Below are 26285 nucleotides of genomic sequence, written 5' to 3'. Positions count from 1 at the left end.
AAGGAGCCAGCACAGCCAGGGGAGGCTGTGGCTCTGAGTCAGACACCCAGAGGGACAGGACAAAGCAGAGCACAGAGAGTGGCAGGGGAGGTCAGCACAGGCTGAGCCCCTCCGTGAGTGGTGGGTCCTGAGCTGGTTCCCTGAGTGGTCTGGAGTTGCAGGACCTCGGAGAGGACAGAGGCCTAGGTGCCCCTAGCCAAAATAAAGCCATTTGCCTGAAAGGAGGTTCTGTGCAGGAAGCAGGGAGGCAGCAGGCTGGGATCCCTGTCCCAGGCCTCCTCCTCCCCAAACCACCGCATGACTGGGCCCCTTGGGACATACCCAGAGCCTTCTCTACCTTCCCCCCACATTTCCCCATCCCCCAACTCTACCATTTGCCGCCTCCACAGCTGGCTATCCACAGGTTTGGGGGCTCCTGCCCACCTGGGTACGTTCCATTTGTCCACTTTTGCTGGACACCACTCTCTGGGAGCTACCTTCCGTGTTTGCCATCATTGCACCTGTGAGCTCAGGGGCCCTCAGGACTCATGTGCTTCTCAGATGGGAGGCTCCTGCCCCTGGCGGGGTCTGGGTTAGCTGCTCAGCCCACCCCTACCCAACTCCCCTGTGGCCCCCAAATCAGGGCCCTCGCAGGGATTACCTTCAAAAACCAGACCAGAATCAAAAGTGCATTTGCAAAAAGCCAGGAAACTTTATTGAATCATCTCTTCTTTTTAGTAGAGAAGTTGAGAAAGGAAAGAACAGGCAGTACAGGGTGGGGGGCTGGGGGGGGAGGAAGCCAACAGGGAGAGAAGAGCAGGGAGTGTCCACCCGCAGGGAGTGTCGGTGTGGGGGGGCGGGGGTCCTGGGAGGAGGGACTGGCCTCCAATCCTGCAGTCCCCCGCTCTCCTGTGGGGACCCATCAGGTTTCTCCTCCAGTGGTTGCTGCAGGCAGAGGGAGGGGGTGCCGGGCAGAATTAAGACCTCCGGGCAGTATTGGAGTCTGAAAAGACACGGCGACTGGAGGCTGGGGTAGGACTGGTAGAGCTGCCACTTACTGAAAGACAAAGGAAACCAGAGAGGCTTAGTATGGAGATGACCCACAGACCTGGGTCACCAAGAAGGTTCACAAACTCCTAGGCAGGAGGTGTTTGATAAGGACTTTGATAATTGCCCCCAGTGGTGATTTTTTTCCCAGACAGCCCAGTAGCTCTATGGGACAAGTCATCTATGTTGGAAAATAAATTAGGTGAGTAACCGACCACTTCCTCTCCAGCTCCACCCCGTCCCTGAACTCATGAGTGAGCACTGCCTCCCCTTGGTCCCCAATAATCAGGAGCCTTATCCCAGCTCCCCATGATGCTGTCTCCTTACCTCCAGAGGCAGGGGGGCCTGTCATCCTGCAAGGGAGAAGAAAGAGACCGCCATAAACAGAGGGTAACCCAGGTCAGGCGCCTACCTGTCCCTCTGATGGAGTGGCTCAGGTCATCACTTGGAGCCCTGAGTTCACTTGTGTCCTAGCAGTGTCCCCAGCCCAGGGAGCAGTAGGATCAGGCGTCCACAAGGCCTACCTGCTCCTCTGACTCTCTTATCTCTCCATTTGTCTGCCTGAGAGCTCTCCAAAGGAAATATTATTGTCCCCAAGATTCAGAATGTTTTCCAGAAGCTTTGGCTTGCCTCTGGTTCACTCAGCACCCTCACCCCCACCTCCCCCTGACCCCTGAGCCCACAGGGATGGCTTGGTCTCTGCTAATGGTCTGATGGCACTTAGATCACTATCCAAATAGCTTTGTTGGGCTGGGCTCATCCAAGCTAAAGTTTTCCCATATTAGATGTTCCCTCCACGTCCCTAGTCCTGCCTGTCCAATCGAAGGCCTGAATTAGAATGTTCAAAAGTACCGACTGGCAGCCAATGGAGGAAAGGCCCCTTGTCTGATTGGAGAGAAGAGGGGAGTCCTGGTCCCCTCTAGGCTCCTTAAGCTCAGATAGGAGCAATCCCCTCTCTGCCAAGAGAGAGTCGGTCTCTAAAGCCCCGACTGCTCTGACATCAGGGATCCTGCAGCAACTTTCCCAAGACAGCAGCTGCCGAGGGACCTACTTGGAGTCCTGGCCCTCCAGCAGGCTGCGGTAGGTGGCGATCTCCTGCTCCAGCCGCGTCTTGATGTCCAGCAGCATCTTGTACTCCTGGTTCTGGCATTCCATCTCGCTGCGGAGATCGCTCAGCTGAGCCTCAATGCTGCTGATGAGGCCCTGGATCTGCTGCAGCTGCAGGGCGTAGCGGCACTCCGTCTCAGCCAAGGTGCTCTCTAGCCCAGCTTTCTGGTGGAGCAAAAAAAAAAAATGTTATGGGAGGAAAGCCAGACTGAAGGGAGAATTGGAGGTGGTGGTTGCTGGCCAGGGGCAGGACGGGTACCATGCTCAGCTGAGACTGCAGCTCAATCTCCAGACCCTGCAGTGTACGCCTGAGTTCCGTGATCTCTGTCTTGCTGGTCTGGATCATGGCGGCGTTGGAGGACACCTCCTTGTTCAGCTCTGCACTCTGAAAGTCAAGCAGAAAGAAAGGGATGCAGGAGCCCACCTACGTACTCCTGGCCAAGAGGCCATGTCCACCTGGCACTGCCTGGTGACCTGGGGGGTAGGAGGGCTAATACCTTGCTCTGGAACCATTCCTCGGCATCCCGACGGTTCTTCTCTGCCATGGCCTCATACTGTTCCCTCATCTCTGCCAGCACACGGGTCAGGTCGATACCAGGGGTGGCGTCCATCTCCACGTTGACCTGGCCTACCACCTGGTTGCTGAACTCCTTCATCTCCTATGATGAAGGGAAAGGAAGATGTGTGGAGCTCCTCTTCCTCCCCCTCCTTGGCTCTGAGAGCTGATGGAATGTTCTGGAAAGTGCTTCCAGGTGCCACAGTGAAGGGCTATGTCCTACTGCAGCAGAGGGCTGCCTTTGTCTCACTGGGATGGAGGCTTGGCATCCCCCCTCACCTCCTCGTGGTTCTTCTTCATGTAGGCCAGCTCCTCGTTCAGGCTCTCGATCTGCATCTCCAGGTCGGTCTTGGACAGGGTCAGCTCGTCCAGCACCCTGCGCAGGCCGTTGATGTCGGCCTCCACGCTCTGGCGCAGGGCCAGCTCATTCTCATACCTGAAATATTAAAACATTTCTTTTAAAACGAGACATAAATGATCTTAGACCCGCCCTTTCCCCTGGGCCGGACTCTACTCCCCCTCCAAGGCCTTCACCCCCAGATATTCCAGGGTCCTCAGTCAGCTCAGCATTTGTCTAAAATAAGAGACAGCCGGGAAAGGGAGAGGGAAATCAACTCACTTGAGCCTGAAGTCGTCAGCAGCCAGCCTGGCATTGTCAATCTCCAGGACGACCCTGTTGTTATCAATGGTGGCTGCCAGGATCTGCAAAACACAGAAGGTCGCCTTTGGAGGGTCCACACACTTAGGGAGCAAAACAAGGGCAGTACTCTGCCTCTTCGCTGTCCTTGAGCTGAGACAAGACACCTCTCTCTGGGCCTCAGTTTCTCCTCTATAAAGGGAGGGGTGAGGCCAGCCCCCTTCAGTGTGTTCTGTCACATTAGTATTCCCTGTCTGATCATGATGGGGCAGATCCGGGATGTACCTTTCAGGGGAACTGTCCCCCTGAGCACATCATCAGGTAGTCATGTCCTGACAGTCTCAGACCTGCCACCTCCCCAGGTCACTGTCTTGAGAGCCTCTGACCTTAAGGTCAGAAGGGATTCGGTTGCTCCATATATCGCCTAGTAATGACCCTGAAGCTGGACTCCCAATCAAGCAACTATTCCCATCCCTCAGAATTTCTTGCTCTTTATACGCCAAAGCACTTCCAGCCCACCCCACATAGTTGGGGCTCAGCCCAGGCTGGTGGATTTTTGTTCCGACAAGCTGGTGTCACAGAGTGATGAACAGGCCTCATGCCACCACTTCCTAAGCCTCTGCCTCTTTCCCCCCACTTTGTGGTTGCCAATTGACAACAGGAGTTTAAACAGGATCACTCCAAAATAAACAATTATTCCCAGAACGACGAACGAACATGTCTCCTTTTCTTTGTTGATTTTAGTCATTCAGAGTAGCTTTTAAAGCTGACATGTTTCCAGAGAACTCGATGGGCTAGGATTACAGAGATCCAGTCACTAACAACATAACTGTTTGAGAAGCCATAAAAAAAAAAAAAAAAAAAATGTTGACATGAGTAACAACATCAAGAAACATGAATCATGGGAGAAAATGCGTTTAAGAAGTCATGGCGTGAGAAAGCCCACCAGGAGCAGAGACTGTCGATGGTGAAGAACTAGAATCTTCCTCTACAAGGAGGATGTGAATTCCATCCACACCCAGACCCTGAGGGACACTGTGTCCTGACCTCCAAGGGTCTGCTCTGTCCCAGGCAACCTTGGCATCCAAGGCCTCACCTTGTCCCGGAGCTCCTCGATGGTCTTGTAGTAGTGGCTGTAGTCACGTTCCGGACTGGCAGGGCTCTGCTTCTGGTACCAGTCTCGGATCTTCACCTCCAGGTCTGCATTGGCCTCCTCCAGGGCACGCACCTTTTCCAGATAGGAGGCCAGGCGGTCATTGAGGTTCTGCATGGTGATCTTCTCATTGCCAGAGAGGAGGCCACCATCGCCACCACCAAAGTCACCAAAGCCACCACCAAAGCCACCGCCAAAACCTCCACCAAAGCCACTTCCATAACCACCTCCAAAGCCACTACCAGCTCCTCCACCAAAGCCACAGCTCATGCCGCCCCCATAGCTTCCAGCGGATCCCCCGGAGACGAATCGAGTAGAACAGGTGGAGACATTGCGGCCTCCTCCCAGCTGGCAAGAGCCACCTCCGAAACCACCGCCATAGCTAGTGGAGGAGCTCTGCAGGCGACAGCTCATGGTGGGAGCAAGATTGAGAGCAGGTGCAGACAGGAGCTTGGTGTGGCCTGAGCCCAGGACGGTGGCTCTTCCCTGGTGCGGGTGCCTTTTATGCACCCTACGTGGAGGTGGGTCATCCTCTCTCCTCCCTTCCCCACCCTCTGACTTAGTGCCAACTGCACTTCGATTCCCACAGGCCCCGTTGCCTCTGCTCTCCGGGGTGGGTTGCAGATTTTGGGGTGGCTTTTTTTTTTAATCCTTAACACAAAAGGGATGATTCAGCGGGAACGGTGTTCTGCTTGAGTCTACCCCTTGACAACCGAATTCTACCTCACCTGTCCTGTAAGACGCTCACTCTGCAGGCTGCCAGCCCCACCCAGTGTTAGAATGGGCATTGAGTGGCTGCCGATGGCCCCGTGCTGTGGAAGGTCACCGCAGCCCTCAGCCTCCCTTCTTCCTAGTGCTCAAACTTCTGAATGAAATATTCTGAATCCTCCTTAGCACTTTGTCTACACCCGTGCTCCCAGCAACTCTGATGGCAAACTTTGTTGGTCTCATAGAATCGACTGCCTCGATTGTATTTAGGTTGACAAAGAAATGCCGCAAAGACCATCAGAAAAAGTGGCTGTGACAAGAGGCCTTTGAGGACCTCAGGGATCAAATAGAGGTGAGGAAATTGGGGCACTGAAAGAGGAAGTGATCCCGCACGTTGTAATAGCCGATGTCCTTGGAGCCCTTACCACTCGTAGACACGGAGCTGAGTGCTTTACACTCAGTAAGCAGGAGGTGGGTCCTATATTACCCCCTTTTATACAATAAAAAAAAAAAAACTTTGAGGGTAGGATCAGAAGTGACCCCCAAATCTTGTTCTGCCTAACACTAAGACTTATTTTCAGGTATATTTTTCATACAGTAAAGTATATAAATCATTAGCGTCGAGCTTGATTCATTTTTGCCTACGCATGTCCTATGCAAGCACCACCCAGAACTTTCCAGCCCTTCATAAATCTCCTTGTACCTTTTCCCAGTTGTTACCCATACCCCACCCCCCCCTAAGGTAACCACTCTTCTTCCCACCTCTGTTACCAGAGATCAGTTCACAAGTTCTCAGCCAGGGGCTATTCTGCTCCCCAGGGGACACCTGACCATGTCTAGGGGCATTTTGTTTGTCACACTAGGGGAATGCTACTTAGAATGGGTGGTGGGGGTAGAAGCCAGGGATGCTGCTAAATATCCTACAAAGCACATGAAAATCCCCACAGCAAAGAATTATTTGGCCAAAAAAGGTCAATAGTGTCAGGGTTGACCAGCCTGGGTTTACTCTCCCATTTTAGTAACTGCCTTGGAGGCACAGTCAAATCTGGAAATAAGGTCTTCTCATTCCAGAGCAGGGCCCTCTCACATGACATCTCTCTCAGTTTGTGTTTGACTAAGAGGCCACATAGGAAGATGTGACCCATGGCCTAGGGCCAGGGTCTCTTCTGGGACCCAGGATGTGACTTAAATACTCAGAGACACTTAGTAACATCCCAGAAAGGAGCTTCACCGTTCAGGCCAGAAGAACAGGACTTGGGGTGGCTTCTCAGAGCCAAGAATAGAAGTTTCCAGGGCTGAAAAAGAGAAGCCTGGGACCAGGGGCCATGGTCGCCATGGATGGCCTCCCAGGAACAGCCACAAGGATCTGTGCAGAACCAGACCAAGGACTGGGGTGTGGTGGCTCAGGCATGAGGCTACCCTGGAGCCCCCTTCCCTTGCTCAGCAAGACCAGAAAAGAGAGATCTGGGTCTTGCCTTTTGTGTTCTGGGATATGGGAACAGGCCTGCGTTCACTCAGCGGGCAGCTGGCAGCTGGCAGTGCTAGGGAGAGAGGGTGGGTAGGCTGGGGTGCCCCGGCACCATGCTGAGTCAGGATTCGGGCTGACCCCTCACCCTGCCAGCCCTCCTGCTTCAAGTTGATGGCTCAGCTCTCTGCAAAGGTGTGATTCAGCCCCGAGAAAGAACCCTGGCTCTCTCAGTAGAGGATCAAAACTGACAAGAAGGAGATTAATGGAACCTGCCAGGCCTGGGGTGACAATACCCCAATCCTCCCTGGGCGGACAAACAGGTTAGGGCCAACGCCTCTCTGGGTTACAATGCCACAGATCCTCCAAAACCCAGCAGAACAAACACGGGGGTGGCCATGGCATGCCTCCACTCCGGGGTCAGGGCACAGCCCCATCCACCCGAGCAGGGACTCCCTCTCCCCACCCCACACCTAATGGAAGCAATGCTAGCATAGCTTAAGCTCTCTGCTCTGCCTTTTGGGAGAGTGACACCAAATCCAGTCCTCTCCCCAGTGACATTTCATGGGAAAACTACATTCATGCCCATGCTTAACACATTGTCCTTTACCCGCAGTGATAGGAGCGGGTTTTATTAGCCCCTTGTTTTTAGATGAGACATCTGCTGGTTCAGAGATGGCAAGTCCCTTGTCCAAGATTGCAATGAAGTCAGTCAAAGTGTAAATCTGTCCTCTCTCTCTCTCTCTTTCTCTCTCTCTCTCTCTCTCTCTCTCTCTCTCTCTCTCTCTCTCTCTCTCTCTCCACCTCTCCCTTCCTAATGGTGTCTTGGTAGCCTGGCCATGAACTCAGATTGATCAACCCCTGTGTATTTCTGTGATATTATGATATATAACAAAATAGGTATATCTGTTGGTCTTCATCCTGGGTCCCTGGCACAGAGCTCCTAAACCTAATATCACCCCTAACACTCCTAATAATTCCCTGAGTGATAGGGGTGCTGGAGCATCATTTGTTTTACTATTTGGTCTTCAGCCCTAGTCTCTGACACAGAGCCCCTAAACCCTTGGTTCTCACAAGGTGTGTACCAGTGGTCTCCTGGAGAGGCAGCTGTTCACTAGAATCACTTTCAGCCCCACCCACCCTCCATCATTCAGGAAGGGAGGGGTGCCAGAGATGAAGTTAATAATTGATCCTGCCTTCATGATGAAACCCCTAAGCTAGGGTTCAGAGAGTTCCCAGCCTAATGAACAAGAAGCAGGAGGGTGGCAGACCCCAACACTATGGGGACAGAAGTTCCTATACCTGAGACCCTTCCAAACCTCACCTATGTATCCTTTCCTCTGGCTTCCTTTAAAACAACCTTTATAATAAATTGGCAAGAGTGAGCACACTGTTTTCCTAGGTTCTGTGAGCGATAGCAAATAATCAAACCCAAGAAGGAGGTCCTGGGGACCTGTGACATGCAGCCCAATTGGACTGAAGCCATGAGGCAACCTGGGGACCAACTACTTGCCATTAGCATCTGAAGCAAGGAGTAGTCTTTGTGGGATGGAGCCCCCAACCTGTAGGGTCCACACTAATTCTGGTTACTGTCAGAATCGAACTGCCTTGAGGGACACCTCATTGTTGTCAGAAAATTGCTTGACGTGGGGAAAACCCACACGCTGGGTCACAGGAGTGCTCTGTGTTAAGGGTGAAGTAAGAGGAGCAGGAAAAGCAGTTTGATTTTGCTGCACTCACCTTCCATACATGTTCAAAGATAATAGAAAGGGCACAAGCCAACATTCATGGAACGCTATGATCAACCCTCTGTGTGCATGATCTAATTTCAAAGCAACTCTATTTATCGTCTCCTTCGTGCAGATGAGGAAACTGAAGCCCAGAGACGTTAAATATGCTGCTCAAACTTGAAAGCTCATTTGGGTCAAAGCAAGATTAGAACCTCGGACTCCGTTGTCTGCGTCGTAACTACTGCCTGTAAACCACGCTCAGGCCAGTGCTCCCACCATCCCCACCCAAGCCAGGGCGTCCTCTGCAGCCTTTTCCATTCTCCAGCCTCGACAGCACCCCATGCCCGGCCAGTGGGTGGTCTTGCTTCCCAAATGCATGGGTCCTTAACTCTGCCACCAGCTCCAGCTCATTGTGGACCTTACATTGAACTGGTATCTGAGTTGCCTGCAGTACTTTGCCTTCCCAAGTCTCTGGCTCTCAAAGATATGCCCATACTTGCCAGGTTGTTCATCTGAACCCTGTCCCCCAGCTCATAATGCAGAGACTCTTGTTTGGGGAAGACTCCTCCCTCCCTCTCTCCCTGGACTCCAAGGCCTAGAACCCACTTCCCAAATGGTCCTGAGGCTCCCCACAGGGGAGAGGCCTCTACTGAAAGGCAGCCCCTCCACAGACAGGCCTTCTGGGCAGCATCCTCTCCTCAAAAACACCTGCTTGGCACAGAGCTACTTGGAAGTCATTTCAGACCAGCCTCAATGCCGTAGGCCCTTGCAGGTCTACCATACCCAACTCTTAAATCCCTTTTACCTCACCTGAGCTTCCCAGAAAGAGCAAGATCAGCAAAGATGAGGTGAACCTGAGTTTCAGTCCTTCATCGGACACTGATTTGCTATGTGACCTTGAGAAAGTTACTCAACCTTTCAGTGCCTCCACAGCCACAACTGAAAAAATGGGGATTAGATGAGTTAGTACTTGAGGCCTCTCAAATACCTGAGATTCAGGAGGCACTGGGCAGGTGGAGGGTTGCTCCATCTCACCTCCCTGTTACAATGAGGAAACGCAAGCTCATTGTTATTAGATGATCAGAGAATCCTCTGAGCCTCCACCCTGACACATGGCTTTGCCTCCTTCCCTCTGTGGTCCCCACAGCTACTATGGCACCCACAGCCACCAGACAAATGACAGTACATTCCTATTTCATTTCTCCCACTCTGTTAGGTTCCCTGAGGACAGGATCTTGGTCAAATGCACCCCCAAATACTGCCCCTGGCATAGGGGAGCCCTTGAGGAGTGCCCAGGAAGCTGTTTGGGGGACTGTTTGACTAGTGGGTGTAGGTGAGAAGAAATGACAAACAGGAGTGGCATCCAAGGGGTCACCCCAGCTCCAAGTCTCAGGAGACGAGCTCTCTTGCTGCCAGCTGCCTGCACAGGTGACCACTACTAGGTGGGCACATGCCTAAGTTACTAGAGTATGTCCTGCCATCTGGCTGGAAAATGCAAAGGAGAAGAGAGTTCATGTCTCATTTCCACACACACGGATTCAGCACCCGCTCCAAGGACTCGGCAAGAACAGCGCCTGCGGTGACACACCTCACAGTCCAGGTTACTCCCTGAGCTTCCAGGGCACAAGTGGTCTCATAGACAGCTTAACGGTCATCTTGTCTGGCCAGACTCTTCAATTTACAGATGGGGAAACTGAGGTCCAAAGAGGGGCAGGGTCCAGCTGAGGTCCCCAGGGAGACAGTGGCAGGCCTGCCCCATGCCTGTTCCGGGAAGCCCCGCCTGAGCAGCGGCACGCCCAGGGCTCTAATCTCTAGTCCCAAAGCTGCCCTCTCTCTGTGGGGAAGGGAGGGGGCATCGCCTGCTGCCTGCTTTCCAGATGGGCTGGAACCCAAGCCTGGCCTCAGCCCAGGGCAGGCAGAAGGTGTGCCATGTCCTCTCGGAGACTATTTAAGGGCTCAGCAGGGAGTAGGCCATCCCCGGATACAGGCATTTCACTCCAGGTCAGGCTGGGGACAGGCTTTGGCAGGTTCCAAGGACCTCTTTGATAGTCCCTCTAGGGGGGTCTCAGGAGAGCAGAAACAGGCACTCCAGGGAGATGAAAGCAGCTTCCCCTCGGACCCCCAATTCAGGGTCCGGTTCTGAGAGAAGGCATGTTGACGGCCCGCAGGCCGAGTCCTCCCTAGCCTCGCTGCATCTTTTGCAGAGGTTGTTATTTTTGCAAACTGAAGGAGGAGAATATGCTTGCTGGCTGCTCAGAGGGCTGAGACCTGCCCAAGAGGCCAGAGGCTCATGAGGCAGAGCAGCTACCAAGTCCCCAGCTTCTACCACCTGGGACCATAGAAGGCTTGGAACAGGGCCTCACTCTTCCCTGGACATGAGGGACATTGCAGCTGATGTCTGGAGCTTCAGCATGAGCTTAAGCCACAGCATGGGAGGCAAAAATGAGATGTGAGGACAGCATCTGAACAGGATGCTCCAGAGGTTATGAATGGGTTTCAGGCCAGGAGCAGTGGCGCACGCCTGTAATCCTCGTGGCTCCGGGGGCTAAGGCAGGAGATCGCGAGTTCAAAGCCAGCCTCAGCAAGGCCCTAAACAATTCAGGGAGATTCTGTTTCTAAATAAAAAATAAGGGCTGGGATGTACCTGAGAGGTTAAGAACCCCTGGGTTCAATCCCTGTACCCAAAGGAAAAAAAATAGAATGGCTTTCAGATCAGCACACCCTCTAAAGAAAGGTCTTGCAGCTTCTGCCACTTGATGACATCAAGGGAAAGAAAAGGTTCTGGAATCAGAGACATGTCCCAGACCCAGTTTTGCCATTTCTCATTTGTGGCCCTCATTCAAGTTGCTTAACTTCCCCCAAGCCTCAGTTTCCTCTCTTCCGAAACTATGCTGAAGGTTGACACCCCCTCCCAGGTTTACAGGAGAACTAATGAGATGCCATCGTGAAAAGCCCGCCCGGGGCCTGGCTTACTGTGAACACTCTTGCCTCCCTCCAGCCTCCATGCTCTCAGGAGGCACATTCCCCTTCCAACTGTCCCAGAGAGAGCTGGAACCACCTTGTCTCTCTTCTACTAAGCTTTCAGGGGCAGCACCTTTGCCCAGAAAATTGCATGGTGACCCTCTCAGAGGGCTGGGTTCTTTCCCCAAAAGATCAGATTTTCCAAAGAGGCCCCTCCCACCTGCTCCTTCCAGCAGGACTAGGGAACCGGTTCTCCTTTCCCATCCCCAGTCCTCGCCCCAGGGCCTGACCCAGCCCAGCTGAGGCACCCAGACTTCTCTGCTCCCCACCCCCTTTCCTGCTGCCTGTTTAGGGCTATGAATCCTGGAGCTCAGAGAAACCAGCCCCAGACCAGAAGCAAGAACCAGACATGCGTGGACCCTGCTGTTTTATCAGGCCTCAGGAGTCTGGGACAAGAGAGATGTGGGATTTGATGTTGTTTCAGGCTTAAGCTTGGGAGAGCTGGCATCTTCCCCTCTGGGCATTTTAAGTGCCCTTCAGAAGGAGGTGTAGGTTTGGGGGGACACAGGGGCCAGCTTGTTACAGGGTGGCAGACAGAAAGAGCCAACCTGGAGGTCAAGTGTGCCTGGCTAGAAAAAAGGGGAAGTCCGAGAAGCACAGACGGAAAAGCAGAAGCCAGGAGAAGATCCTGCAAGAGACGGTGAAGGGCCATGGCCCAGGGTCCCAGAGCAAGCACTGGTCCTAGAGTCATAAAAATGTGAGGCCCAGTCCAGCCCTGTCATTGACCGTCCATCCATGAAGCCACTGGGCAAGTCCTTCATCTCTCCAAATTCAGGGTCCTCCACTCCAGTGGTGAGTACTCTGTGGGACACGTGGGCGAGCGTGCATAGCACAGTACCAGCCACACAATGCAGAACAATACGCTCAACCTGTCGCTTGGCAAATAATTACTAGACATGTCAAGTTCCCTACTAGATGCACCAAACTGCTCTGAGGGAACCCGACACCCACACTTCCCCAGTGCCCCATGGAAGAGCAAGTCTCCTGAGCTGCACTGTGGTTCTAGCCTCTAGCGCCCTGGGTTCCTCAAAGAACGAATTACATATGAGCGGGCAAGGAAGAGGTCAACAGGATAGAGATATCAGCACATGGGGACCCTGGACCTCCCTGGAGGCCAGAGGCCAACCCAGACCCCCACCAAGAAAAACTGGACACACTACCAAGAAAAACTTGCAAATGGAAAAGTAGTTCTTTATTGCAGGAATAAACTCGATACAATGAGCTTGTTACCCAAAACATTTGTTTCTTGCATTCCTTGCCAAGAAGGAGGTGCAGAGCATTAGACAGGAGAGAGAACACGCAAAGCCCCAAACTAGGAGATGAAGGGACATACATCAGCCAGTTGCTTTCTGAAGGTAGGGACCGGAGTTTGGTTTCCAGCCCCCTCTCGCATTCCAGTCCCCAACTCAGCCTGGGAAGGGGAGCTGGTAGCAAGGAACGTTGCTCTCCTGCTGGGCGCTTAGACTTCTCTCTTTCGGGAGGAAACCACCTTTCCATCCACTGACTCCTCTACCTTGATGTGGAAACTGCTGCTGCCACCACCTCCCAGGGAGGCTGTAGAAAGAAGGAGCAAGTTTTAGCATGAAGGAACCTGCCCTCTCTCTCCCAAGGTGGCCAGGACCCAGGCTAAGCTGTGGGAAAACTGGACAGCACCCCTGTCAATGGCCACTGGCCAATCCTGTCCGAGCTGCCAGGAGGTCTGGCATTGAATTATTCATCAAAGACCTGAGCAACGGCAATGGCAGGTATGCCAGCTCTGAGCAATAATGCAGGATTTTTAAGCTGCCAGTGAACAGGAGAAATCGTGGGCATCTCACCATCCATGCAGAAAGGCTGGGTCTGGGGGAGAGAGAAGCCCAGGACAAAGCCTGCTCAGCCTGGAGTGGTCTCAGTAAATCCCCAACCTCCACCCTACCTGGGACCAGTCAAGGGTCCCACTGGGAAAGGTGTGCATCCTGGGATGGGAGTTCCCTGCCCCACTGGGTGTTTGGTCTCTTTTTCTGTCCTCCCCATTCCAAGGGCAATAGTGGCTTCAATAGCTCCAGTCCCCACCCTGCACCTACCTTCCCTGATGCCAACGCCCGCCATCCTGAAGGAGAGGGGAAGCAGATGTAAGCAAAGGGTAAAACTCCTGCTCTCCCCAAGAGAAGCTGCTTGGGACGGCTAAGTGGTCCTCTCCAGCCCCCTCCCACCTTCTCTAGAGCCTGAGACATCCTTACATCCTTTAGGCCTGCCACCCCCAAGCTAGAACCCTCTGATCTATAGTAATAACCCATCTACTTCACACAGAGAATGAAACAAGCATTAAATCTTAGAGACCGCTAGCACCACTCTGTCATTTACAGGAGAAGCACAGGTCCACAGAGGTAGCATGACCTGCCCAAGGACACAGCCAGAGACCAGAGCAGAGTCCAGACCCTTTTCTCCTAGCTCAGTTCTTTTTGCACTGTATCATACAGCTGCCTCGGGATACCCTGTGGTCCTCTTAGGATGACCCTGCGTCACAGCCCTCCTCCCACCATGCCCAAACCCCTACTTAGCATCCTGGCCCTCAAGCAAGCTGCGGTAGGTAGCGATCTCCTGCTCCAGCCGAGTCTTGATGTCCAGCAACATGTTGTACTCCTGGCTCTGAGTCTCCATCTCACAGCGGAGCTCACTTAGCTGGGCCTCCAGGCCACTGATGAGCCCCTGGATCTGCTGTAGCTGAGTGGCATAGCGGCACTCGATCTCCGCCAATGAGTTCTCCAGCCCGGCTTTCTGATGGAGCAACAGATCCATAGACACATTGGAACTCACCGAGGGCGTGGGGGCAGAGGAATGGGAGGGAATGCAGGCAGCCACCTCCAAGGGGGCTTGAGAACTCCAGGGCTTCACCAGCCATGGAGGATGGGAGCATCTGACACTGAGGGCTCAGGGTGAGATGAGATGCGGGAGGCCCTACCATGCTGAGCTGGGACTGCAGCTCGATCTCCAGCCCCTGCATGGTGCGCCTCAACTCCGTGATCTCCGTCTTGCTGGTCTGGATCATTTCAGTGTTGGAGGCCACCTCCTTGTTCAGCTCCTCAGTCTGTGGGTCATACACAAGAAATGTCAGCCCCAGGGGCCTCCTCGGAGACGTGGGGAGTGGGAAGCTGGGAAGGGGCAGGGCAGGGAGGCCAGGCCCACCTTGCTGAAGAACCAGGCCTCAGCATCCCGGCGGTTCTTCTCCGCCATGGCCTCGTACTGCTCCCTCATCTCAGACAGCATGCGCGTCAGGTCCACACCGGGTGCTGCGTCCATCTCCACGTTGACCTGCCCGGCCAGCTGGCTGCTGAACTCCTTCATCTCCTGTGGGTGGGGGAAGCCCAGTAAAGACAAAGGGCAGAAGAGAGAATCAAGAGTCTGGGGTCCTGATGGGGCAATCTGGGCTCTGTCCCTAATTCAAGATGTGACCATGACATGCCACCCCCTCTGTTTCCCATTGCAACAAAAAAAGGTTTGATGCCATGGACCCCTCAGCTCTGAGGACCCCTTTCCTGCTCTAGGTCCTGCCGAGGGAGGACTGGAGAGACTAGGATCTTTACTTGAGTTCCTGAAACAAACCAAGACAGCAGTTCATGGCTGGCCAGAACACCAGAGGACAGTGGTTTTTTCTGTCCCTGGAAACATTTTCTGCAAGGAGGGTGCATTTCTGAACCACTAAACCCTCAGCCAGCTCTGGGGAGGCCCAGCAGCCCTGCTCTGCCTCCCACCAGCCAGAGCCTCCGGCCACTCTCACCTCCTCATGGTTCTTCTTCAGGTAGGCCAGCTCCTCGTTCAGGCTTTCAATCTGCATCTCCAGGTCAGTCCTGGCCAGGGTCAGCTCATCCAGCACCTTGCGCAGGCCGTTGATGTCGGCCTCCACGCTCTGGCGCAGGGCCAGCTCATTCTCATACCTGGGAAGAGAAAGGGAGCCCAAAGTCAGGGAACGTGAGGGGCCCGGGCTGCTGAGGCAGGGGAAGAGGAAGGCCCAGCCCAGGGGGCGATGCAGGGAGGGGAGAGGGTGATGAGAACGCACTTGAGTCTGAAGTCGTCTGCAGCCAGCCTAGCATTGTCAATCTCCAGGATGACCCGGGAGTTGTCGATGGTGGCGGCCAGGATCTGCAGGGGGCCAAGTTGTTTCTCAGGGCTGCTGATGTCCCACCTTGCATGCAAGGTTGGACCCCTCACCAACACCCTCCCCTCCAACACCACCAGTGGAAACCTGCAGAACCCAGGGAGCAGACAGAATCAGGCCTCATCTCCAGTGCCTTTGCCCCACTCCCTGGGACCCCTCCCTGTCCCCAAGGCAGGGAAGGTCAAGGAAGCAGTATAGTCTGGAATCCCTATGAGAATTGGCTGGCCAGGTTCAAGCTAGAGAGGGGTGTGGTCGGCTCCCGTCAACAGCCCTCTCAGGGATCTGTCTGCAACCTCCTTGGGCATGGCTCATAGTCTCTGCCTCCTGCACCCCTTGACAGATTGTAGGTGGACCAAGTATTATGGCCAGTAAGAACCTGAAGAGTGGCTAAGAAAAGCATTTTACAGATGAGGAAATTGGTCCCAGGGAGTAAAAGAGAAGGTGGGGGATGGCAGAGCCTATTGTGAGTTCCCAGTTCTCCTAAGTCCTGAAGGTGCTTTTGGCACTAAAGATGGTCCTTAAAACGTGAGGCTGGACGTCCTGGCATTTAGGGATCAAAAGGTTATACTACAACACCATCTCTGCCAAGAAGGTAGAAGAACACTTTTCATGCAAACCCTGCAAGGTGTCTGGGACAGGAAAGGTGAGTTGCTCTTTATAATCAAATGTCCCGTTTGCCCTAACATGATTCCAAGATCCTTCCCTCCCTGCAAACTGCCAAGTGTAGCAATGTGTACCAGCATCTGCACCTGGAAAGCAGGTGCTTCTCAAGTTTGCCAAGGTTACACTGCACACAGTCATTGCCTGGGCAGGAGAGGATCTCCCCAGCCAGCAGTTACACTGAGTCAGAGACGTGCACAGGCCACCAGCCACCTGCTCCCCTCTCTTTGACATCTGAAGACTTACTTTGTCCCGAATCTCTTCAATGATCTTGAAGTAATGGCTGTAGTCACGTTCTGGACTGGCAGGGCTCTGCTTCTGGTACCAGTCTCGGATCTTCACCTCCAGGTCAGTGTTGGCCTCCTCCAGGGCGCGCACCTTGTCCAGGTAGGAGGCCAGGCGGTCGTTGAGGTTCTGCATGGTGATCTTCTCGTTGCCAGAGAGGAGGCCACCATCGCCACCACCAAAGTCACCAAAGCCACCACCGAAACCCCCACCAAAGCCACCGCCAAAACCCCCACCAAAGCCACCACCAAAACCCCCACCAAAACCACTACCTGCCCCTCCACCAAAGCCACAGCTCATGCCACTCCCATATCCCCCTCCTGACCCCGAGGAGACAAACCTGGCCGACGAGGCCGAGATACTACGGCTTCCACCGCCACCATAGAGACTCCCTCCACCAAAGCCCCCTCCCCCAACCCGGAGGGAGCCCCCTCGAGTCGAGCCACCCCCGAAGGTGGAGGAAGAAGTTTGCAGCAACGTGGTGGCCATGGCTGGGCAGCAGTGCTGGTGAGCTCTCAGCAGGCAGAAAGGCACAGGCAGGAGGTGAGGGCTGGGCTGGACCTGGAGCGCAGTGCCCGTGGCCCCCAGCCTGGGCTCCTTATATACCCCTCCGAGGGTGCCGTGGGCCTGTCTCCTCCCCCAGAGTGAAGCCAACTCCTCTGCCCTCCTGACAAACACAGCTGCCTGCGCACCTCCACAGGCTCGTGTACAGTTTTTCTTTCTTTCTTTTTTTTTAATGCAACAAAAGAGATGATTCAGAAGTAATGGTGTTTTGCCCCGCGGCCACAGTTTTAACACTTGGATTACAGGTTCACCCTCTCCACCCCAGGAAAAAGAGCGGCAGGGAGCAAACTCTCAGCACGTTTCAGCTCCCACAGCCTCTGCCCATCCCGTTAGAGCAGGGAAGCTGCAGTGCCCTCAGCTGGACTTTGTTGCCCTGGCCCAGGGTGGACAGCACCCCACTCCAAGTCACCACTCCGTGTTCTCTCATTCAAAGACTATGTGCATGAGCCTGCAGGACACAGGGAGCCCAGGCCCCCGAGGATGGGAACGTAGGACTCAGGGGACAGACTAAAGACAGGAGAGGGAGACATGAGTTAAGTTCTGGCTGCGGTGACCAGGGGGGTGAGCATCTGTCCCTGGTGTGGCAAACGGACTTTTTTCCTCCCACCTCTCCTCCCCTGGATGCCCACTCCTGCTTCTCCAGAACCCCCAGCCTCCAGCCCCATGTCCCTGGCTAGCTCACAAAGGCCCAGCAGGCTCAGAGCTGACAAGGGGCTGATTGATAATCCAGCCACCTGCCAAATTCACATGTCACTGAACCTTTGCTTGCTCCCAGACGGGACGAGTTGGGGCAAACCTCTGCAGATAAGGCTGGGGCAAGTTCCAAGAAGCCCCTGCCTTCTCCAGGGAGAGGCATGTCGCTGCTTAACAGGGCCAGATTAACCCCCATTTGTCCTGTCAATTGCTGCAGGCTCAGGAGAGATGAAGCCAGAAAACTTTGCACGCCTGAGCATTGTGGAGAAGGAAGGGTGGGGAGGCCTGGCGAGCAGGTGGAAGGCACCAGAGACCTCGAAGATCAAGGCTTTACTTTACACAGAAGGTCAGTCGAGCAATCAGGAGAGACATTTCCGCAGCCTGCCAGCTCCAGGTCACACTTTCCAAGGACATTAGCACCTGTGGGCAGCATCATTTAGGTGTATGGCCTGCCCCCCTTGACCTGGCTCCAGGGCCTACAGAATGTAGAGATGAGCTAGACTAAACTGAAAAACATGGAGGAAGATTTCTGGACTGGGGTGGCCGCACCCAAGACTAGACAGGGCTCTAGGGTCCTGAGGTCTGGATTCAAATCCTGCATCTATCAATGATGCATGTGAAACTCTAGACACGTTCTTTTTATGGCACTGGGCACTGGCAGCTAACACTTCCAGGCAAGCACTAAGACCCAAGAGCCCCAGCCTGCCTCCCCTGGCTCTCATCATCTGAGTAAGAGAGTGGTGACTGCACACCCAACACCTGGGACTCCCCCATACCCTTAGCAGGAGGGTGTTTGTCCGTGGACATCAGATCTTACCTCGTGAGCCTATCATGCTCCAAGCTTAGCAGCATCACCCACCTGCGCCAGTTCCAACTGAGCAACAAAAGTGGATCTTAGTTCTGCTGTAATAACATAATCCACTGCTACCATACACTTCATGATTTAACAAGCACTTTTGTATCCACTGTCCCCTTTAATCCATCCCCACACACAGAGGATGACCCCTGCCCAAGTTTAAAAGGGATAAAAATTGGCCCTCTGAGAGGTGAAGCAATTTGTGCAAGATGGCACAGCTAGCAAGGGTCTCCACCGGAACCCAGATAGGTCCTTGGATCCCTCCTGAAGCAGGGCACAGGAAAAGAACACCCTCCCTCAGACTCCGATTCCTGCATCCGAGCTGGGTTGAAGGGACCACTGCGGGTCTGGGAGGGTGGGGTGGACTCCTCCAGACCCAGCTTCACACAGGAACCCAGGCCGCCAAGTTCTGGCCCAGACAGGGTAGTATTGTCTCATGGGTGGGAGGATATTGCCTTTTCCTCCGAAAGAAAAATAATCAAGGCCAGATCAGCCAGAGCTCATTAAAGCTTCTGCAGACATGGCGGCCCCTGCAATTAACCCAGAACAATTACTCGGCCGTCGCCCCGGGGTGAGGGAGTCTGCACCCCAGCCAGCTCCCCTTCTGCACCCCAATTCTTCTCCAGCAGCCCCTCATAAGGTTTTCGCTTCTTTCTCCAGCCCAGGCCAGGGGAGGCAGCTGGCTCCTTGCTGTCCTGGTTGCAAATCCTTAATTTCAGTCCAAACAGCGACTGCAATCAAGGTCTGGGCGGGGCCCCTAGGGCCTCCTCATTAGCGCCAGGCAGGACGGCCTTGCCAGGATTGCTCCCTGGCTCCGACCCAGGCTGCTGTGTGCCAGTTTCTGTCCTTTGCCCACTGTAGCCAGACAGGCGTCCCTGAAGCTGGACATTCCCTCCTTGAAATGGGGCCATGCAGCTCAGTGGAAAGACCCTGGCTGGCTTCCACCTCTGGGCGTGACTCAGCTTCTGGGACTGGTTCCTGATTTTAAATGAAGCTATTAACACTGACCCCAGCCACAGGGCCCTAGTGAACATTTAAGAGCACATAGGAAGGAGGTTCCCATAAACGTTAGATCCTACTCACACAACTCCTGTTCCCCAGGGGTGTGCCAGGGATAGAACACACGACCTGGGGGCTAAAGACTCACCTTTGAGTTCCTCCTTTCTCAATTTCCAGGCATGTGGTGTTGGATAGGGTGCCTTACCCTGAGCCTCAGTCTACCAATCAGGAAAATGGAAATAATCCAGCCCAGCCGGACTCACGAGGCGATAGCAAGATGGTTGACAGGAAATGCTTCACGTGCTGGAGCAGCCATGACGAACAGCAGTGAGGGGAAAGACCCCAGCGCCCTCTGTCTCCTGACCCAGGTCTCCTCAGGTGCAGCTCCCAGACTGAGACAGAAGAGTTTTCCTGCCCTGCCCCTCACCCCGCGAACACAAAGGAAGGCTTCATTCCCAACACCCAGACCTGGACCCAGTCACCAGCTGGCCGCACCTGTGTGCGCCCAGACCCCGCCCCAAGCCACATTCCAGGGGCCCCTGGGCAGAGTGAGGGTTTCAGCTGGGACAACAAGGGAGGCTTTCATGGGCGGGGACCAGAATCTCTGCACAGTCCCAGCCTGGGGATGTGGCCAGGCCTCTGCCTCGTGCTCCAAACCTTCCTGAGACGTTAAATGGGAGAAGGGGCTGGAGGGGCCTGGAGGTCAGAGAGGACAGCCCAGGGAGGGCAGAAGGGCTACCCCGGGGCTGCACAATGCCAAGGAAGAACTGGACTCTGGGGCACATGGTCAAACTAGGGGGCCTCTCTGAGATCTGCAAGGAAATGGAGGCGTTAACACCTGTCGGGATCCGCGTGAGGTTTGGCGGTGTCCCGGGCACAGGGCAGCGAGGATAGCATCAGTTTTCCTCTAGAACTAGGATGCAGGTGTGAGGTGGGTCCCTTGCCCCCTCCTCCACAGGCCAGCCTTCTGTCATGGAGAGCTTATCTGGAAGCCCTCCACCCAGGGGAAGTGGGACTGATTTGTGGGCCTCTGATTGCCTTGAATTGGCCTCAGTTCTTAACAGCTGAGCTGTAAACCACAGGGGCAGGACCATACCCACCCAAGGGCAGAGCCATACCAGGAAGCTGGGACTTGGTGCCTTTGCTGGTCCCTGGCAGGCCCCAGGCAAGCCAGGTTGGGGGTCTGTGTGGGAGGTCTGGGTCACAGCCGGGTCCCATTCCAGTCTCTGGGCCCAGGCATGAGCTAGTGGGTGTAAGGGGATTATGCAGGGTTGCCCCAGGAAGGATAAATGTGTTAGTGCAGGAACCAAGACACATAGGGATAGGGACACCGTCTCCAGCCAGGGGAATATCTAACCCCAAAGCCCCAGTTTAGGTTAGGAGAAATGTGTTGGGAGGAACCACCCCAGAGGATCCCAGTCCAGAGCCTTCATATGGAGCAAGACTGGCACAAATGATGTCAACTTTAAGAGACCACCTGGGCAGGAGTGACATCACGCACTAAGTATCAGGAAGTATATATTCTAATTCTGACTGTGGCATAAATATACTTGTTATGTGACCTTGAACAAGTTACTCAACTATCTGAGCCAGTTTCCTGATATATAAAATGCAGCTCATACTTTTAAGATTGTTTTGATTTCATGGCACATGGTAGATGTTCAATAAATATTCATTTCACACACACACACACACACACACACACACACACACACACTCATTCTCCCCAACCCCCAAGAGAGTACAACAGAAAGAACTCAATCTGGAACCACAGTTTCAAACCCCACCTTTGCCATTATTCGAGCAGTTACCCATGTGACAAACCCCTTCGCCTCTCTAAACCTTAGTTTACCCCTCTGTAGAATAGAAGAAATGCTTAAAGACATGCAAACAGGAATTATCACCACAGCAGAAGGACCTCAGCGCCCTTGCCCTCCCTTCCCTTTCCTGGGACAGAGTGGACTTTGTTTCAAATAAAACCTAAACAGGGCCAAGGACTGCCCCATCTCTCCATGGGCTGAAATAACAACCACACATCCTTCCTCCCTGGGGCCATAAAGTTTTATTGACAGGTCAGGGATAGAGCCAGGGTAAGGTCCCTCCCCTCCCCTGCCCCTGCCCAGGGGCCTCCCTCTGCAGGAGGACAGGAGCCCAGGAGCCTTCGCACTCAGATGCACTCAGATGTTGAGCTGGTTGGGCAGATTGTTGTAGTGGGCGTCCTGGCCCTCCAGCAAGCTGCGGTAGGTGGCGATCTCTTGCTCCAGCCGAGACTTGATGTCCATGAGCTGCTGGTACTCCAGGTTCTGTCGCTCGATGTCAGCCCGCACGTCACCCAGCTGGGCTTCGATGCTGCTGATCCTCGCCTGGATCTGCGCCAGCCGGGTTCCGTAGCGGGCCTCGGTCTCTGCCAGTGTGCCTTCCAGGGCGGCTTTCTGAGAGGAGAGAGACGGGATGTGTCTCAGCAGAGACAGCTCCCAGAGAGGACACGGGTACAGCCACCACCAGCCCGGCCACCCCAGACTTCAAGGGCACAGGTGTGTCCTACAGGACAGGGACACGTACCATGCTGAGCTGTGACTGTAGCTCAATCTCGAGACCCTGGAGGGTACGTCGCAGGTCCGTGACCTCACTCTCACTCATCTTGAGCTGTTCCGAGTGGCCAGCAACCTCCCGGTTCAGCTCCTCAGTCTGAAGACAGAGAGGGGAGGAATAAGGACTGGGGCAGACCTTTGGGAGGGGGACACCAAGCCCTCTCTCCTCGCCACCCCATCCCTCAAAGTGCACCTGCTCCCCCTCCCTGCTTACCCGACTTGTGAACCAGGCTTCAGCGTCTTTCCGGTTCTTCTCAGCCATGACCTCATATTGGCTTCTCATGTCATTCAGGATCTTGGCTAGGTCGATGCCTGGGGTGGAATCCACCTCTACGTTGACCTGGCCACCCACCTGGCCCCTCAGGGCACTGATTTCCTGGAAATATACAGCAGAGGTGGGCATGTCAGGGCACCGAGCCCACTGGGCCTGGGCCAAATCACTTCTTCACCCCCAAAGCAGGTTGGTTTTCAGGTATAATCCTAGAAGCCAGCACTGGGGAGGACACTGGGTGATCACCATCCCTTTGCTAGAACCCTGGGAGCCATGATCACTACATGCTGAGGGTAGCCACAGTCAGAGGGTACAGGATCAATGATTCTCAGCCTTGGGACCTGGGATGAAATGGACAAATGGCCCAGTTTGACCCACCTCCTCGTGGTTCTTCTTGAGGTAGGCCAGTTCCTCCTTCAGGCCCTCAATCTGCATCTCCAGGTCGGTCCTGGCCAGGGTCAGCTCATCCAGCACCCTGCGCAGGCCGTTGATGTCGGCCTCCACGCTCAGCCGCAGGGCCTGCTCCGTCTCAAACCTTTCAAAGAAAAATAGTGGCAGTCGGGCCCCAGTTGGCTCTGCACCTCAGAGGACTTACTTCCCCAGTTCCCCAGGGTTCAGGAGTCTATAGGGGCTTGCTTTAGGCCTGCTAGGGGGGGTGAAGTCAAATGACACCGAGCCCTACAAAGGACTAGGACTGCCCCCCTGCCACCACACACACACACCCTGCTATCCTGGTTCCTGCTCTCCAGGGAATTAAGACTCACTTGGTTCGGAAGTCATCTGCAGCCAGACGGGCATTGTCAATCTGCAGGACAATCCTGGAGTTCTCAATGGTGGCACCATGAATCTGGAAGGCAGAAGGTGCCATTATGGCATACCTACCCTGCCCACCCACTTTCTTCCCAGAGAAGTGGGAAGAAAATGAGTATGTCCCCGCCCCCCACTCTCCAGAGACCAATACCCAGCCACCCATCCCTGCTGCCCATTTGCCTGCTCTCTGGGAGGCCTTGGAATCAGTTCATCTCCAGGAGCTGAGGCAGGAGACACACTACAAGGAAGGGTGGGTGGGGAGAGGTGGGCAGGGAAGCAAGTCTGGGGGCACATCTCTGAGTCCTATGCCCAGTGAACTTCTAAATGGTCTGAAGGGGGTCTCTAAGTCAGATGCAGTGAAGCAAGTCGTTTGAAACCCACTCAAGGACAGGGTGCCTTCAGGAAAAAGGATCCTATTTGTTGAGCATCTATTATGTGCCAGGCACTTTGTGCCTCACTCTTTATAACCTCTAAACCAGGTCAGTGGGCATTCCCACTTTACAGAAGTGGAAATCCTCCAAGTTCCCCTTTCATCTGAAGACTCTGTGACCTGAGAGGCATATTCACATCTTCCAACACAGCACCAATTACAGTACTCTGGCTCAGCGTTTTCCAAAGTGGTTATAGCTCAGTAGTCAGTGTCACCAGGAGGTAACTTGCCATTTTTTAGTGAAACTGAACAAAATATAAAAATCAGAGGGGATCACCCAAAGTAGGGTAAGAATTGGTTCAAGAAGCTTTTGCCTTCTGGGGGAGGAGGCAGGAGTAAAGGAAAAGAAGAGAAGAGAAGAGGTACTGGGTAAATAGTAAACTGTATTTCTCATTGTATGTCAATTTGAAAACTGGGAACTGCACTGTTCTAGCTGGCTGTTAACTCCTCCAGCTCTCCCACACCTGTGGATCCAGGTCCAGGCCCTCAGCACCCAGCTCCAGGCTAAGTTAGTTCATGGTTGAAACTGGGAAAAGTTCTGGGAGCTACAGGATGGGAGATCAAATATTGGGGGACTATTAAATGACCCATTTCTTCAGGATGGAACTTTTCCTTTGGGTGGAGACCAAGGCCTACTTTGGAGTTCCCTATAAGAGCCTGTGGCTCAGACCCACAGGGAGCTGCCTCTGTACCTAGTCCTCCAGGCCAGAGGTTTACGCAAGCAAAGGCCCAAGGCCTCTGCCTACCTCCCTCCTTTCCGGGGCCCAGGGCTCTCCAATTCTTCCTAGAGTTCCTTCCTCTTAGGCCTGGGTGGCCCCTGGGAGGGAGAAGAGTGGAAGGTGACCAAATCCTAAACATGAGGAAAACCAGACCTGCTGGGTGATAGAAGAGGAATGCAGGGGGCCCCACACCCCACACAGGGGTCGCAGGGGCAGGTCTGGCTCGGGTGGACCAGATCCCCCCAGGTCAGCTCCCTATGCCGCTGCAGCCTCTGGCAGAACCCCTGGGCAGCCTTTACCGTCTTCTCTCACTCTGTGGACCCCCTTTCCCTGGACTGCGGACACGCCCTCCCTTCTCCTGGAGCCCCAACCGGGTCCTCCCGCTTCTACGGGTCCCACCCACTTTCCCTCCCCCTCCCTCCATCGGCCTCCACTTCCTCTGGCCTCCGGCCCGCCTTCCCTCTGCCCCACCCCACGGGCCCTCCCGCGTCCTAACCGGCACGCTCCCGCCCGCGCCTCGCCTCGCCCAGCCCGCCAGGCAGGGTTTCCACGCCGCCGGCCGCCGACCGCCCCACCGCGGCAGGTGCACCTCCGGCGGCCCGGCCGCCACCCACCTTTTCCCGCAGGTCTTCGATGGTCTTGAAGTAGTGGCTGTAGTCGCGGGAGGGCCCGGGCCCCTGCTTCTGGTACCAGTCGCGGATCTTCACCTCCAGCTCGCCGTTGGCCTGCTCCAGGGCGCGCACCTTGTCCAGGTAGGAGGCCAGGCGGTCGTTGAGGTTCTGCATGGTCACCTTCTCGTTGCCCGCCAACAACCCGTCGGACCCGGCCAGGACGCCACCATAGCCGCCACCATAGCCGCCACCGTAGCCCCCGGCGGAGGACGAGGACACGAAGCGGGCAGAGGACACGGATATGCCACGGCCACCTGAGCCCCCGTGGATGCTGGGCGCGCGGAAGGCGCCCCCAGCCCCAAAACGCACGGAGCCGCCGCCCAAGCTCCCGAAAGACGAGGTGGCTGAGGACTGGCGATAGCTGTAGGAAGTCATGGCGAGGCAGACGACAGGAGCGACACTGGCCTGAGAAGCTGCGGACTGCAAGGGGAGTGGCGAGGCCCTCACCTGGCGCCTTTTATGCCCCAGGCGGGTGGGGGAGGGGGACGGGTGTCGGGGCGGATATCTGAGCCCCGAGGAATTTGCAGACTCCTGAGTGCAAATATGGGCCCTCTCCTCATTGGTCAACTCCCAGCGGCTCTGCACCAACTCTCCTCCCAGGAACCGAGGCCCCGACCCTCCCCGGCGCTGCCCCACCCCAACCCACTCTGAAGCCCTGGCCGCGCACACCTCTGTTCTGGCTCTTTGCTGTGGATCTTTAGCTCTGTCCTAAACGAGCTTAGACAGCACCGACCCCATAATTCACTTGTGACCCCGAATTCACTTATGACGCTCACTTACTCTTTAAGGTCCTCAGAATTAGGAAACCCCCCCCCCACGCTATAGGTCATCCAAAGAGCTCCTTTAGAATCATGCTAAGAGCTCCTTACGATCATAATCCACGTCCCCACCCCCCAGCCCCCTCAAAGTACTTGCACCAGACTCCTACACCCCACTGGAAACTACAGCCTCCAGAACCCTTCCCCCTAGGATGGCTTCACCCCAATCCCCCCTTCATCCCCTCAGACAAAGGCAGTTTCTAGATGGGGTGCCCTGAGCGGCAGGCTTCCTAGCTGCTGGAGGCACAGCTGCCCCACCCTGCTTTAGCCTTACAAAGCCCAAAGGTGACAATAGGCACCAGGGAAAACAGCTGCAGGGAGTGCTGCTAGCAGCCTGACTGGCTCCTTCACGATCACAAGCTCAAAGGGACACCCACCTG

The 26285-nt window shown here is 54.8% G+C and overlaps 3 protein-coding genes across 4 annotated transcripts; all 3 read right to left on the bottom strand.

Annotated features, from left to right (window-relative positions):
• Positions 1-2073: 2073 nt before the first annotated feature.
• On the bottom strand, positions 2074-4893 carry LOC143410463 (keratin, type I cytoskeletal 13). Its single transcript, XM_076871344.2, has 6 exons — positions 4423-4893; positions 3309-3391; positions 2969-3125; positions 2631-2792; positions 2393-2518; positions 2074-2298 (listed from the first exon to the last, which is right to left on the bottom strand). Exons 1-6 carry the CDS (start codon positions 4891-4893, stop codon positions 2074-2076), a joined length of 1224 nt encoding a protein of 407 aa, XP_076727459.2.
• Positions 4894-12862: 7969 nt separating this feature from the next.
• Positions 12863-16972, bottom strand: Krt15 (keratin 15). Of its 2 annotated transcripts, XM_076871213.2 has the most exons (8): positions 16445-16972; positions 15440-15522; positions 15161-15317; positions 14569-14730; positions 14345-14470; positions 13940-14160; positions 13467-13492; positions 12863-12957 (listed from the first exon to the last, which is right to left on the bottom strand). In XM_076871213.2, exons 1-8 carry the CDS (start codon positions 16970-16972, stop codon positions 12863-12865), a joined length of 1398 nt encoding a protein of 465 aa, XP_076727328.2. The 2 variants fall into 2 exon arrangements, with proteins under 2 accessions (XP_076727328.2, XP_076727329.2); XM_076871214.2 differs by lacking the exons at positions 12863-12957; positions 13467-13492 and having other exon boundaries at positions 13936-14160; positions 16445-16661; positions 16746-16798.
• Positions 16973-21772: 4800 nt separating this feature from the next.
• On the bottom strand, positions 21773-25462 carry LOC143410466 (keratin, type I cytoskeletal 19). Its single transcript, XM_076871350.2, has 6 exons — positions 25031-25462; positions 23222-23304; positions 22836-22992; positions 22401-22562; positions 22158-22283; positions 21773-22027 (listed from the first exon to the last, which is right to left on the bottom strand). Exons 1-6 carry the CDS (start codon positions 25460-25462, stop codon positions 21773-21775), a joined length of 1215 nt encoding a protein of 404 aa, XP_076727465.1.
• Between the last annotated feature and the right edge of the window lie 823 nt (positions 25463-26285).

The sequence above is a fragment of the Callospermophilus lateralis genome, chromosome 11, assembly GCF_048772815.1.
Source record: "Callospermophilus lateralis isolate mCalLat2 chromosome 11, mCalLat2.hap1, whole genome shotgun sequence".
Taxonomy (NCBI): Eukaryota; Metazoa; Chordata; class Mammalia; order Rodentia; family Sciuridae; genus Callospermophilus; species Callospermophilus lateralis.
This window is presented reverse-complemented; position numbering and strand designations above follow the sequence as displayed.